This window comes from Rhinolophus sinicus, linkage group LG05, assembly GCF_036562045.2.
Source record: "Rhinolophus sinicus isolate RSC01 linkage group LG05, ASM3656204v1, whole genome shotgun sequence".
Taxonomy (NCBI): Eukaryota; Metazoa; Chordata; class Mammalia; order Chiroptera; family Rhinolophidae; genus Rhinolophus; species Rhinolophus sinicus.
The window spans coordinates 113,443,906-113,456,633 of record NC_133755.1 but is presented as its reverse complement, the minus strand read 5'-3'; the positions used below and the strand labels follow the sequence as shown (position 1 = coordinate 113,456,633).

Sequence of the window (12,728 nt, the reverse complement as noted above, 5' to 3'; positions counted from 1 at the left end):
AAAGAACAAAATAAACAAAAAAGAAACAAACTCATAGATACAGAGAACATTTTGAGTGTTGCCAGATGGGAGGGACGTTGGGGAATAGGTAAAAAGGGGGAAGGGGATGAAGAAGAACAAATAGGTAGTTATAAAATAGTCATGGGGATGTAAAGCTCAGCATAAGGAAAATAGTCAATAATATTGTAATTACTATGTACAGTGTCAGATGGGTACTAGATTTATCCGGGGATCACCTGGTAAGTTATATAAATGTCTAATCCATATGTTATACATTTAAAACTATTATAATATCATATGTCAACTGTAACTGAAAAATAAAACAAATATATTAAATAAATTAAAGAAAATGTCCTAAATTTAGATTATAGCAATGGCTGCACAACTCTGTAAATACAATAAAAGCCAGTGAATTGTATACTTTCAACAGTTCAACTTTGTGGTATGTAAATTGTATCTCAATAAAGCTGTTTTTAAGAAAGGGAGAAAAAAGTGAGGCAAGAGATAGGGAGGTAGCTGGAAGCGAATGTGGGTCAGAGGGAATTACGACAAGGTTTTAGCATGTTTAAATGGTAATCGAGAGACCCATCTCAAAGAAATGGTTCAACATATATAGTCAATATTGGAGGAGGAAGCAGGAAGGGATGGATCCAAAAGAACTATAGACTTAACTAGGAAAAGAGGCACTTTCTTAACAGAAGGGGAGGCTATGCAGGTAGTAGAAGTGTTTGGTAGCAGACAGGTGAAGCATTCAGTATTTTTGTTAAGAGGTGAGGCTATCTGTTGGCAGAGGCTTAGAGATTTGAGGAGAGCAGGATGGGTGTGACGGTCTCCGTGGAGAAACAGAATATGATGACCAGGGAAACTTGGCAGTGTGGGTTTGAGAGTCCTTTAAAGGTTAGTGATCATGAATTTATAATGTGCCAATCTGTCTTGCCTACCTTATCTGTGCAGATGAGGAGAAAGGATAGAATTAAATTCATCAACAGCCAAAGTTTTGTGAGAGGGGTCAAGGGTCGATCCAGATTGGGGGGACCTGAGGGTTTTACAACTGGAGGGAAGGCTGTTTAAGAAAAAGGTACAAGCATACTTATTAGGTTGGTGCAAAAGTGATTGCAGTTTAAAGGGTTAAAAACAACTGCAAACACTGCAATTAGTTTCCCACCAACCTAATACAAATTACAAAAGAATACAAAAGCAGGTGCAGGGCTTTGGAAGGAGCCCATTTAAATGAGGGACTCAGAAGCTTAAGTGACCTTAGCTTTATAATAAATCCACCTCTGAGAGGAGCAAAATAAGGAGTCAGAGAGGCAAAATAGTTTAAGGAAGTGTCACGAGCCTGAGATGGATTAAAAGGAGAGGAGAAAACTGATGCCTTGGGAATTAGTAGGGGTAGTTCAACTAGAGATGGAGGATGGCCATCAAGGAAGGAAGAAACAGGCTGGTGCCTATGGCTTCTGTGATTGAGCAAGGCTAGCATGTGACAGGTGAGAGGGAGGCAGTGATAGTTTAACCAAATGCACAAAAGTTCCACAGAAGCCAAACACATTGTGTTGTTCTCTTTTTTTACAAGTGATGGCATGGGAGGCAATGACACCAAAACCTACCTCCTGACCCAGTTATGCGGGGAATGAAAAATTAAGTGCTACTTGTTCTGAGAAGTTCATAGGAAAGCAATCCACTTATGGGACATCTGTAGTTGAAGAGTTTTTATAAATTTTACTTCCACAATGTCAAATAGTTTTATATCACAATAAACGTTACCCCAATATTGCCCAAAGAGTTTGCCAGTCCTGCCTTTCTTACAATTAAAGAAAATATAAGATAAAAATCTTACTGCATTTAAAAATAGTCAACATAATTGTGAATTATTTTAAAACATTGGACATATTAAACTGTATTTGGGCTTAGATTCCTGACACACACTGATATAAATTATAAAAATATGGAATTACCTGAACACTGAAGTTGAGACAAAATTTGAGCACCTTCAAAGTCGTGGCTTGTCATCTTTAAGTTAGGTTTTATACAACGAATAAAGCTTGCTCCCTAAGAGAATAAAGGTACTTTTAAAGATAATACATATCGCATTCATATTTTTCTATTTCTATGAATACCAGCAAATGAAATTCTTTTAAAATAAGGTAATAAATGCTGAATCACTATGTTGTACTCCTGAAACAAATATAATATTGTGTGCCAACTATACTTTAATAAAAATATTTTCAATTTAAAAATAAATAAATGATCACTAAGGAACTTATAACTTTATTAGCATACCTTAATAATTTAAAGCTTGGAAAAAATTCTGCATTATATACTAATATTAGAAAAATACTACATTTTAGATTTGAGTGCCAAAAATTATGTTATTGTAAAAAGCAAAGTGTTTCATTGTGAAATATTTTTAACATATTTAAACAATACATTTCACAGGCTGACATACATGTGATGTTAGTCTATATTTAAGTGCATTTGTATGCTATGTTTCTGTGATAGGAAAATTGTCCTATGACAAGAGGAGTAAATAAAATTAGGCCTTTTAAAATTTAGGCCAAAGTATTTAAAAAAATCAATCTTTTTCTTCTACTTCAAAAATATAGAGTAGGTCCTTCAGCTGCGCCATGGCACATTTTAAAGTTTTGTTTGTTAAGCAATATTTTTAAAAGCTTAAAGGCTTCCTTTTGGAATCAGTTATCAGATTATGTTGAATGAGGCAGAAAGAATACTGATATGTACAAATGAAACTCTTGGGTACTGAAGCTAATATACTAGACATCCAAGTAACTGTTTCTCTTCAAAGCAGTTACACCTTGCAAAACTTAACAGTTATTTCAACAATAATGCTCATTACAAACACTTTTGGAACACTTTTTAGAAATGCCTTCTTTTTATAAGTCACAAAAGTAATCTCATTACTTTACAGTAGCACTATATTTGGGTGATAAAACAAAATACTCTCCTAGGAAATACTGCCTCTATAATAGGGCATAAAAATATTATGCCCATTTTTTTCCCTATCAACATTGTCATGTTGGAGAATTACTAAAGTAATAAAATTAAAATGAATTATATGCATTATCTTTAATCCTAAAAAAAATTTTCCTTCTCCATAATAACTAATTATTTTCACTCTCCTCAAACTACAGGATAACCTTAATTTAATAATTCAGATAATTCTATATATTTATACAATAATTTGACTTCACATATACAGAGGTGCCCAAAAAAATGTATGCACATTTTAAGAAATGAAAAACACTGTATTAAAGTAACCACTTTGAGCACCTCTCGTAACTGCAGAAGTCAAATGTGGCTTGTATTCATCTTTTGTTATCGGTATATTTTGAGTATAACAATTTTAACACAATTTTTTCCTTTCTTAAAATGTGTATACATGTTTTTGGCACCCTCTGTATATTTGACCTTTCTTTTAGAACAAACCTAACCAAAATGACAACCATTTCACAAACCAATTTTTTTAATGAAGGAATTTAAAGTGAATTGCTAATCATACTTGGTTTATTATGTTTATTTGAATAAATACTAATAATAGTTTAAGAGGTCCATTAAAATAATGTGTTTTTAAGTGTACTCACAGTACTTCGAAGTTTATCCAGAAGCAAATTTAACTGTGTCTGTAAAATAAATGAAATCACTTTATTTTTTCAAAAAGCAAAAATACACAATGTTATAAGTTAAAATTAGCTCTCTGTCATTAGAGTATAATATCGTGCAATAACATGAACATATAACACATCATAAGTTAACAACTTCTGGTACACAAACTCTTCAACAGACAGTAACATGCAAAATGTATGGTTAATATAAAGCCAAGGACAATAATCTATTTTACTTACACAGAATTTGTACGATTAAAAGACCGAAAATTAGCAATAGTAAAAAACATACATGCACACTTGCAGGTGGGATGAATGAGGAACAAGTGTACAAGCAACAAAGAAAGTACATAAAAATGCTGGGGATGCATTCAATTAGAGATCAACATATCCTGAATATGTGGCAAGCTGGTGCAGTTTGTGTCAGACTCCATTAAGAATGAGTAAATGAATATAATCAATAATAAGGTAATAACTACACATAGTGCCAGGTGGATACTAGGCTATTCAGAGTTATCACTTCTTAAATTATACAAATGTCTAACCACTATGCTGTACACCTGAAATTAATATAATACTGAACGTCCATTGCAATTGAAAAATTAAAAAGAGAGGAAAATTGTAAAGGGGGATAAGAGATTCAAATTGCCAGGTATAAAAGTAGTAAGTATTGGGGATGCAAAATACAGCATGGGGAATATAGTCAGTAATACTGTGATAGCGTGGTACAGTGTCAGATGGTTACTGGACTTATCATGGTGATCACTTCTTTAGGTATATAAATGTTTCATAACTATGGTGTATAGCTGAAATTAATATAATATTGTATGTTAGCTATATTTTAATAAAAATCTTTAATTTTTTTTTAAATGAAGACATGTTTAACACATGTGGTATATATTAGGATTGTTTTATATAACGCTCAGCATAAATGAAATTGTCCTACCTACTTGTAGAAACCCTCCTTACTATTTTAAAATATTTCGCATCTCAACTATTTTTAAAAGCTTAGATAGTTTTCTCCAAAAAAAAAAAAAAATTTGACAATGAACACTAGAAGTTTCTATGCTTTCCTGCTTTGAATATTAAGTGATTATAACTTACTAATTTAGTACATCAAATTCATATATTTTACTTCTCTGCAAAGTAAATTATGCAAAATTCTTATATTAATTTTATACTAAGATGCTTATTATACTGCCTACGAAAAATAAATATTTATTTCTTAAATTAACATATTGGATCAATCATAGCAACATTTAATAATAATAAAAGGTATACTTTACTGAATGCTTTCTATGAGTCAGCACTGTTCAAAGCTTTTCATGGGCATTATCATGTTTAAGCCACACAACAATTCTAATTAAGAATCTATTATTAGCCTCATTTTACAGGTGAAAGCACTGAAGCCCAGAGAGATAAATTACTTGCCCAAATTCATGAAGCTAGTCATGGCACAGCCAAGAGTTCAACATAGGGCCTAACACCAAGTTCATTCTCTTACCCATGATACTACAGTATACTTCAGACATCACAGGCTTAAGATATAATCAATCTGTAATGAAAAGCAAGTACCATGTTTCCCCGAAAATAAGGCCTAGCCGGACAATCAGCTCTAATGCATCTTTTGGAGCAAAAATTAATATAAGACCTGGTCTTACGTTATATTATATAAGACCTGATCTTATATTAATTTTTGCTCCAAAAGAAGCATTAGAGCTGATTGTCTGGCTAGGTTTTATTTTCGGGGAAACATGGTATGAGAGCCACTAATTTAGAAAGAAAACAACTGTCACCAAGTCCATGCCTCTTAATCCATAGACTAAGAACAGTATTGTCCAAAAAAAATGGAAATAGAGGTATATCAGAAGAGTAGAACCAGTAAAAATAAACTAATAGCATCTGAGAAAAGAGGGAACAATGTCAAATATCAAACAACAGCAGTCAAAGACCATAAGGGTAAACAGCCTTACGCAACTCAAGTTTTATTTGTATTTTATTTTTATTTTAAAGTAGACAAATATTCATGTATGTAATCACAGAATGAGATTTTCATCAAAATGGATTAATTTTACTAAAATACTAAGAGTAAGTGAGTTAGGTTTCAACAACATGAAAATGTCACTTTTCGGTGGTTCTCACAGATGTTAGATAACTGAAGTATTACTGTAAATGTTAGCCTGTTTTATTGCCTCACATGACTTGAATTTAATAAGCTATTCTATTATATTTAAAATTAAGAATTACTATTAATAGTTCATTTCAAAGAATTTCATAGAAAAGATTTGAAATTTTACTATTAATGTCACTCAGCGCTTTCAGCAGTTTAATGTGTCAAACACACCTCAGTGTGTATAGCAATTTTAAGGCATTTCAAGTCTCAACATAAAAGAACAACCCAAAAAATTCTAAGAATGTTTTGTTTTTATTTACATTATATAAAATTTCAAGTATAATATTACAAGCAATACTACTATATTTCTACCATTACAGTAGGAAAATACTTAAAGAATGATATCCATTTCATTATTCTGTTAATATGTCTATTCAGGAATTTAAGAATATACTAATAAGAGAATAAATATTGCTCAAGAGAATCAGAAACTCATAATTAATGAATATAACTTACAACAACGTTAAAAACTTTTTATTCAGTTACCTGAAAATATAAATATAATTATGTTTAAGCTTTTAAAAATTAGCTTTATAAACATGATTTTATCAAGTTAGTTATTTAGAGCCCATTCCAATCCATAAGGGATTTCAGGAGGCTTACACTGCTAGAGAGTATCACAGTATTCTGATACTTAAATATTATTTCTAATTACATCATTTTTTTAATATTTAAAGTAGGTACACATAATGAAAAATATATGTAGAGCTTTCTTGTAAATACAATACTTTATGGAACTGTGTAACAGAGAAATTAATTCTATTTCTTTGTTCTATTTGTTACAATTTTTTATTCATTAAACTTGTGACACAAAGTTTTAAAATTATTTTTCTATGCTAAATACTCAACAATTAGAACCAATTAATACTGTTCAATTTCTAAGACACATCATTTGACAATTTCTTGTCAGACCTCAAAGAATAAATTCCTGATTCAAAAGTAATAAATAAAGTGAAATGTTAAATAAGCAATGTGAAGGGTTTGCCACACAGTTTTTTAAAGCTTTAGTCAAATTTTAGCATAATATGCATACCCATAATGCACTGTGAGAGAAAACGTTGAAAATGAATTGCAAACTGAATCATTAGCTTGAGACAGGCTCTTTTTAACATGGCAGCCACTCTATAAATAGGAGTGCATGACGGTGATCATTTACCTGAAGCCCCTGGCTGTGCCTGCTTTTCCTCTCTCAACTCAACTAGTCCTCTCTAGCCATCCTGAGCTGGACTACTCCAGCTAAAACAAAACTGCTGAATGAGGAAGGAAACAGAAAACACGTGGGAGAGAGAAGGTTTGAAGGTCAATCAGACAGTAAGCAGAAGCAAGAATATTAGAAGAAGCAATCAGATATGTTAAGCACCAAGAGAGAACATATTCATAAAATTACGAGAATTTCTGTATGTCCGATTACTACACCTATTTTATTTTTTGCATACAAATATCAACAATGCAGGAGCTGCTCTTGAACTTCACTCCTGGAATTTCTGACAGTGTCTACATTATCCACTGTAGAATATAAAAAACAATTTATTTTAAATGCAGTAAAAAAATTTTAAAAATCCAAGTAACATATTTAACACAAATACCTTAAACTTGTTTCCCACACTGATGAAGCTAAGTTTTCCTGCTTTTTGTTTAGTATCTTTGTTGTTATTTGTAGATGATTCAAACAATTCCCGTATAAACTTATCCCTGGATTCACATATTAAGGATTCAAGAGACATATGTAAAGCATCATTATTTTTTTCCACAAACTGGGTCTGAAAAACAAAGCAAACAGGAATCAGTCCATCATGTGATACTCTCCCTTAGTGCAGAACTGTCCCACAGAACTTGATGAGATGATAGGAATGTTCTGTATCTGCACTGTCTGATCCAATCACCACCAGCCATTGTGGACACTGAGCACATAAAGTAGGGCCAACATACTGAGGAAATAAATTTGAAATTTTACTTAATTTAAATAGCCAGATGTGATTAGCGGTTACCACACTGTACAGTGCACCTTCAACATCAAATGGTTTTCTCCTGGTAAAAGTTACTCACGGTTTCATAGCACACTGCCCCTGCGAAATGCCGGACAATGAAGCCTTCATCGTCTCTGATGTTCCTATGAACTGCCAGCTTAGATTTTCTGGGAATCTGAAAAACAACACATAGATCAGCTATTAAATTATCAAGAATATACCACATAATTTCCTTTAGAAAACATTTGGGATGTGAAATACTTAAAATTATAAAGGAAATTTTCACACTTTATGCAATTATACTGTTTTGTAAACATCTAGGAAGACTTAAAATACCAGTGAAATTCAGCAAATATTTGGTTGTCATCTCTTAGGGAAAAAAAAGACCAAAAAGAACATAACAACAACAAAAACCCACTATTTAGAAGCACATACAAAATACAGTGGATATTTTATAAAGTTACCAGCCTAAGTCTAAAGCAGTGGTTCTTGACCTTGGCTGCTGAGTTAGAATCACCTAGAGAATGTTTAAACCTCCCAAAGCCTATACCACTTACATCAGAGGATTCCTATGTCGGTGCAGCCAAGGTTGAGAAGCATTGTTCTAAAGAAACACCTGATATTCAGCGCAGGAACTCTCCCACGGTTTTAAACCATACAGCCTAACATGTTTACACAAAGAGTCTGAATCTATTTGAAGGAAACTAAGTCATTACAGGGTTGTACTATGTAATTATAATTTCTCATATTTGTATCATATTTAAAAGGTTCCAAACTGCTTTCCCGTAAAAGATCACATCTGACTCTCAAAATAACCTAAGGTTAAGAAAGACAAACTCATTTAATAATAGAAAAACTAACTTCAGAACGTTACCAGGATTTGTCTATGTGAGACAGCTAGCAGACCACAACGCCCAGTCTCTGTATGAGGCAATATACCAGCATGAGTGAGAGTGAGGGCCCTGGAGTCCAAATGCCTAGGCTGATTCCCAAATGCAACACTTCCTCACTAGGCTGGACAGGGCAGGGCACTTGCATGCATGTCTCCTCATCTCTAGCATGGGGATACAAACAGGAACTACCCCTAGATTATTATGAGGATTAAATTCATGTAAAACCCTTAGAAGAGTGTCTGGCATATGCTAAGTGTTCAATAAATGGCTTTATTACTTTTATTTCAAAAAAAATACAATGAAAGTAATGATCTATACAAATTAGAATTTACTGTCTTGCTTTTGTTCTCTTTTGAGAAAAGTGGCCAAAGCCTTTCCTGATGCTTTAATGTACTGTCCTTGGAGTTCTGTGTCTCCGATACCTTGGCCACAACTTTGTTGACTAGCAATCAGTACTCCTGATAAAGAAAACCATGCAACCATGGGCTGGTCATAAAAAAGACCACTGAGCAGTGAATAAATAGGACTGGATATATAGCTTCAATCTTAGCAAAAGTTTTATTGAGGATACACAGTTTTAGTTCTAACCATACTGAAGTAAAAGAAACAGGCTACACATTATAAGAAATATTTAACAATACAGGAGAACTCCAAGTCAACAGAACAGGGGGTTGTGGGATCCAGTCTCTAGAGAAGGCTCTCACAATTACATCAACTTTCCAAGTAAATGCATTCAAATCTATTTACTAACATGATTTGGTTAATGGTGTATGAAAACAAGAATACTTATTACTCACTTAAACTCCTGGATCTGTCAAAGCAATGATTGTTATACATTACAATCTCAAAACAATGAACAGTACGGGAGGCACCTGCACCAGGTGTTTTGGCCCTTTTAGAAGTGTACTTCTCATTTATTTCTACTGCTCTGTGTGTCTGTTTTTCCCTTTAGCTATTTCTTTTATTGCTTCAGCTTCTATGTCCCTCTCTGAGTACATTTTCCATTCAAAACTCCCTAGGAACGAGCATAAAAATGAATTGGTGAATCACTATCAAATATGGATTGCTTCTACCAGTCAGACTCTAAGCCATAAACTTCACTGCTAATCTTATAACTGTGTAGACAGGTAGTTGCTTGTTATGCTATGTTCTAACCCCTGGACCGTGAACAGGTTACATGATACAAAACAACTGATGGCCACTTCACTGAGAAAAGAGAACATAAAAAGAGCAGGCAATCTTTGTACATTTTGGACAGGTGAAATACACTTTCCATCTAGCTAAAGAGCCTTGGTTAGATAGCTATCATATACATATATATATATATATATATATATATATATATATATATATATATATGTATATATATGTACGTTTATATACATATAAACATATATATATATATATATATATATATATATATATATATAATTATATACACATATGTATTTTATATATATGGATATATATCTATATCTATATACTAAATACACATCTACAGAAGATGCCGTGCTGGATAAATTATAGTTGCTCTAAGCCCCACATAACATATGATTGAATTATCTAATTTCTAGTACATCTTTCTAAAGATTTCTCTTCCCACAAGAGTCTCAATTCTGGGATGGCAAACTCACAGTGAGTCGGAAATGATCTTTGTGCTTCTGGTGAACTGCAGATGTAAAGTGTTGATCACTTGGCTGGGGAAGGCGATTTTCTTCATCCAAAATATCCAATATTCCCACTAATTTTGCTTCAATTAAATCTATTTAAAAAAATCAAAATATGATATGTGAACAATTTACTCATCACATATTACAAGGACTGGCCAGAAACAATGTAACAGATGATTCAATAAGTATTCTCTCAAAAGCTATAGACAGTAGGTAAATTTTATTTCAAACCTGGCAATTTATTAGGAAGTAACATTATATATTTAATGTAGGTTTTAGAAAAAAGGCTCCACAAAGAAATAATCACTTCATTTCTAAGGACAAGAGGCTAAGGAACCAGCTATTTTGCCTATTCCAGGTGATATCTACATTCAAATGAAATAAAACTACAGAAGATTCTGCATGTGTAGCTTTTTAAAACTACATATAGATATTTCCTCAAACACTTTCCAGCAAAATGTCAGTAACAGCACATTTTTTTATGCTCCTTTCATTCATGTTTGAATTTCCTGCTTGTCCAAAATAACTATAAAATGCAAAGTGCTTAAACACTGTATATAAGAACAGGTAAATGGGACAGACTCTAAAAGCTACAGGATATATGAAGAGAAATCAAGATTCTAACTGTATTGGTGAGAGAATGGATGCTTCTTAGGCAAATAGTAGTGGTGAAGGAGTGGGGGAAGCAGGCTGAACTAAGCTTTAAATGTGAGTATTTTGATAGTTGTAGAAGGATGTGGAAGTAGCCTGAAAGATAATAGAAAGGGAGGGGTTCCAGCCAAAGTATCAAACCACACAGTCAAAGGCACAGAGATCTGAAAAAGGATATAATGTGTGAAGAGAATGTTGAGTGGACCGGTAGTTTGTAAAAGTGCTTTGAAAAGTTACACTACTGTAAAGCATTATTATTATTATTATTACTATTAATTTTACTACCTTGTCTAAATTTAGCACTCGAGTTATGGACGCAATTGTCAAATTGGGTTTTCAAAACAAGGCTTACCCAACAGTTGATTTCGTTTTGAGAAAGAAAAGGAAGACTCAGCAAGAGCTAGGTGGTGACAAAGAGTTTCTTAACTGATAAACAGAGACAAGAAAAACACAGACGCTACTGTCATGTTGCACAATATTATCTGGATGTGACACATGGAACTTGTGAAGCCCACTGGCAACCAGCCAGAGGGTGCTGCCAACACACAGAAAACAGAAACGAGAGATGTGCAGAATAGCAGCGCCCTGGCAAAGCTCACCTGGAGCCTGCCTAGACTACAGACTTCCTCATGAGTGAGAATATAATAAACCCTTTTACTGCTTAAGCAATTAGTCACATGTTAGCTGTTTAAGAAAAAAAATACCAGAGTAAACAGAAGAAATTTTAAGAAAACTTTCAACACTAAATTTGATGCCTTGGTAGGAAAAAAATAACTTGCTAGCGATACTAGAAAAGCAAAACTTCTCTCAAATACCAGAATTTCAAATAAGCACTCATAACCAATAATATCAATCACAGACCATAGAAAATTTACAGTAAAAGCATTCACTCTATCTTCCCAGATTTCCCAAAAGTGGAGTAAGAAAAAAAACACATACCTATACAGTCCTGATTATCCACATAATGCACTTCATTAACACCTAAGCCTTCCTTTTGATAGAGTTCTTGTTCCTAAAAGGAAATAATCATCATCACAGATATGGAAATACCATGTGATATGAAATGGATTCATTGTTTAGTGCCATTTCTGATCATAACATTTACTGATAAGTCAGAGTACAAAGGTTCATAATAACGAATTTGGGGCTAAAGAATTTTACAAAACATTAGGGAAGCAAAATCCTTGCTCCTAAAGCAATGTAATATCAAAAATTAAATGGCTGACAATACAGACAATTTACATATGTGGAAATGTTACCTCCTGCAGATAAGCACACTTTTCTTGAAATATGCAGAGAAGATATGCACAAATATAGAGATCTGTGTATAACCATTCAAACCCAAGGAAAGACCAGGGCTTTGAAATATTTTTAGCAATTATAAAGTCAAACCTATCAGTAGAACAGACCAGGGCTCAGGAAACTTTTTCTGTAAAGGGCCAGATAGTAAATATATTCAGCTGTGGGCCATATAGTCTCTGTCACACTACTCAATTTTGCCATCGCAGTGCGAAAGCTGTCATAGATGACTGTAAATATAGAAGCATGAAAGGGAAGAATTAGGGTATGTTAAGTGAGAAGCATACAGGTAAAACTTCACATAGTAATGGAAGAACTAATGCAGCTGGATAAAACACTTGCATAGAAACTATCATAACTGTAAGTTCTTGTTTTACCTGCTTATTTATGCCAGAACTGGTTTAACTATGGCATATCAGTAAAGGTATAAAAGCTGGAATGTGCTGGGAAACCCA

The 12,728-nt window shown here is 33.2% G+C and overlaps 1 protein-coding gene across 10 annotated transcripts in view; it reads right to left on the bottom strand.

Moving 5' to 3' along the window:
- The window catches only part of MYO6 (myosin VI), a 136,390-nt gene that overhangs the window by 30,642 nt on the left and 93,020 nt on the right, over positions 1-12,728 (bottom strand). For 9 of the 10 annotated variants that reach the window (XM_019729586.2, XM_019729589.2, XM_019729590.2 and 6 more), the window contains exons 15-20: positions 11,914-11,986; positions 10,288-10,415; positions 7,840-7,935; positions 7,380-7,553; positions 3,600-3,638; positions 1,956-2,049 (exon numbers count right to left, since the gene is read on the bottom strand). In XM_019729586.2, the coding sequence (XP_019585145.1) occupies positions 1,956-2,049; positions 3,600-3,638; positions 7,380-7,553; positions 7,840-7,935; positions 10,288-10,415; positions 11,914-11,986 (604 nt within the window). Of the gene's footprint in view, positions 1-1,955; positions 2,050-3,599; positions 3,639-6,937; positions 7,044-7,379; positions 7,554-7,839; positions 7,936-10,287; positions 10,416-11,913; positions 11,987-12,728 lie in introns of those variants that run through there. The other variant, XM_074333218.1, reaches the window with a different exon arrangement.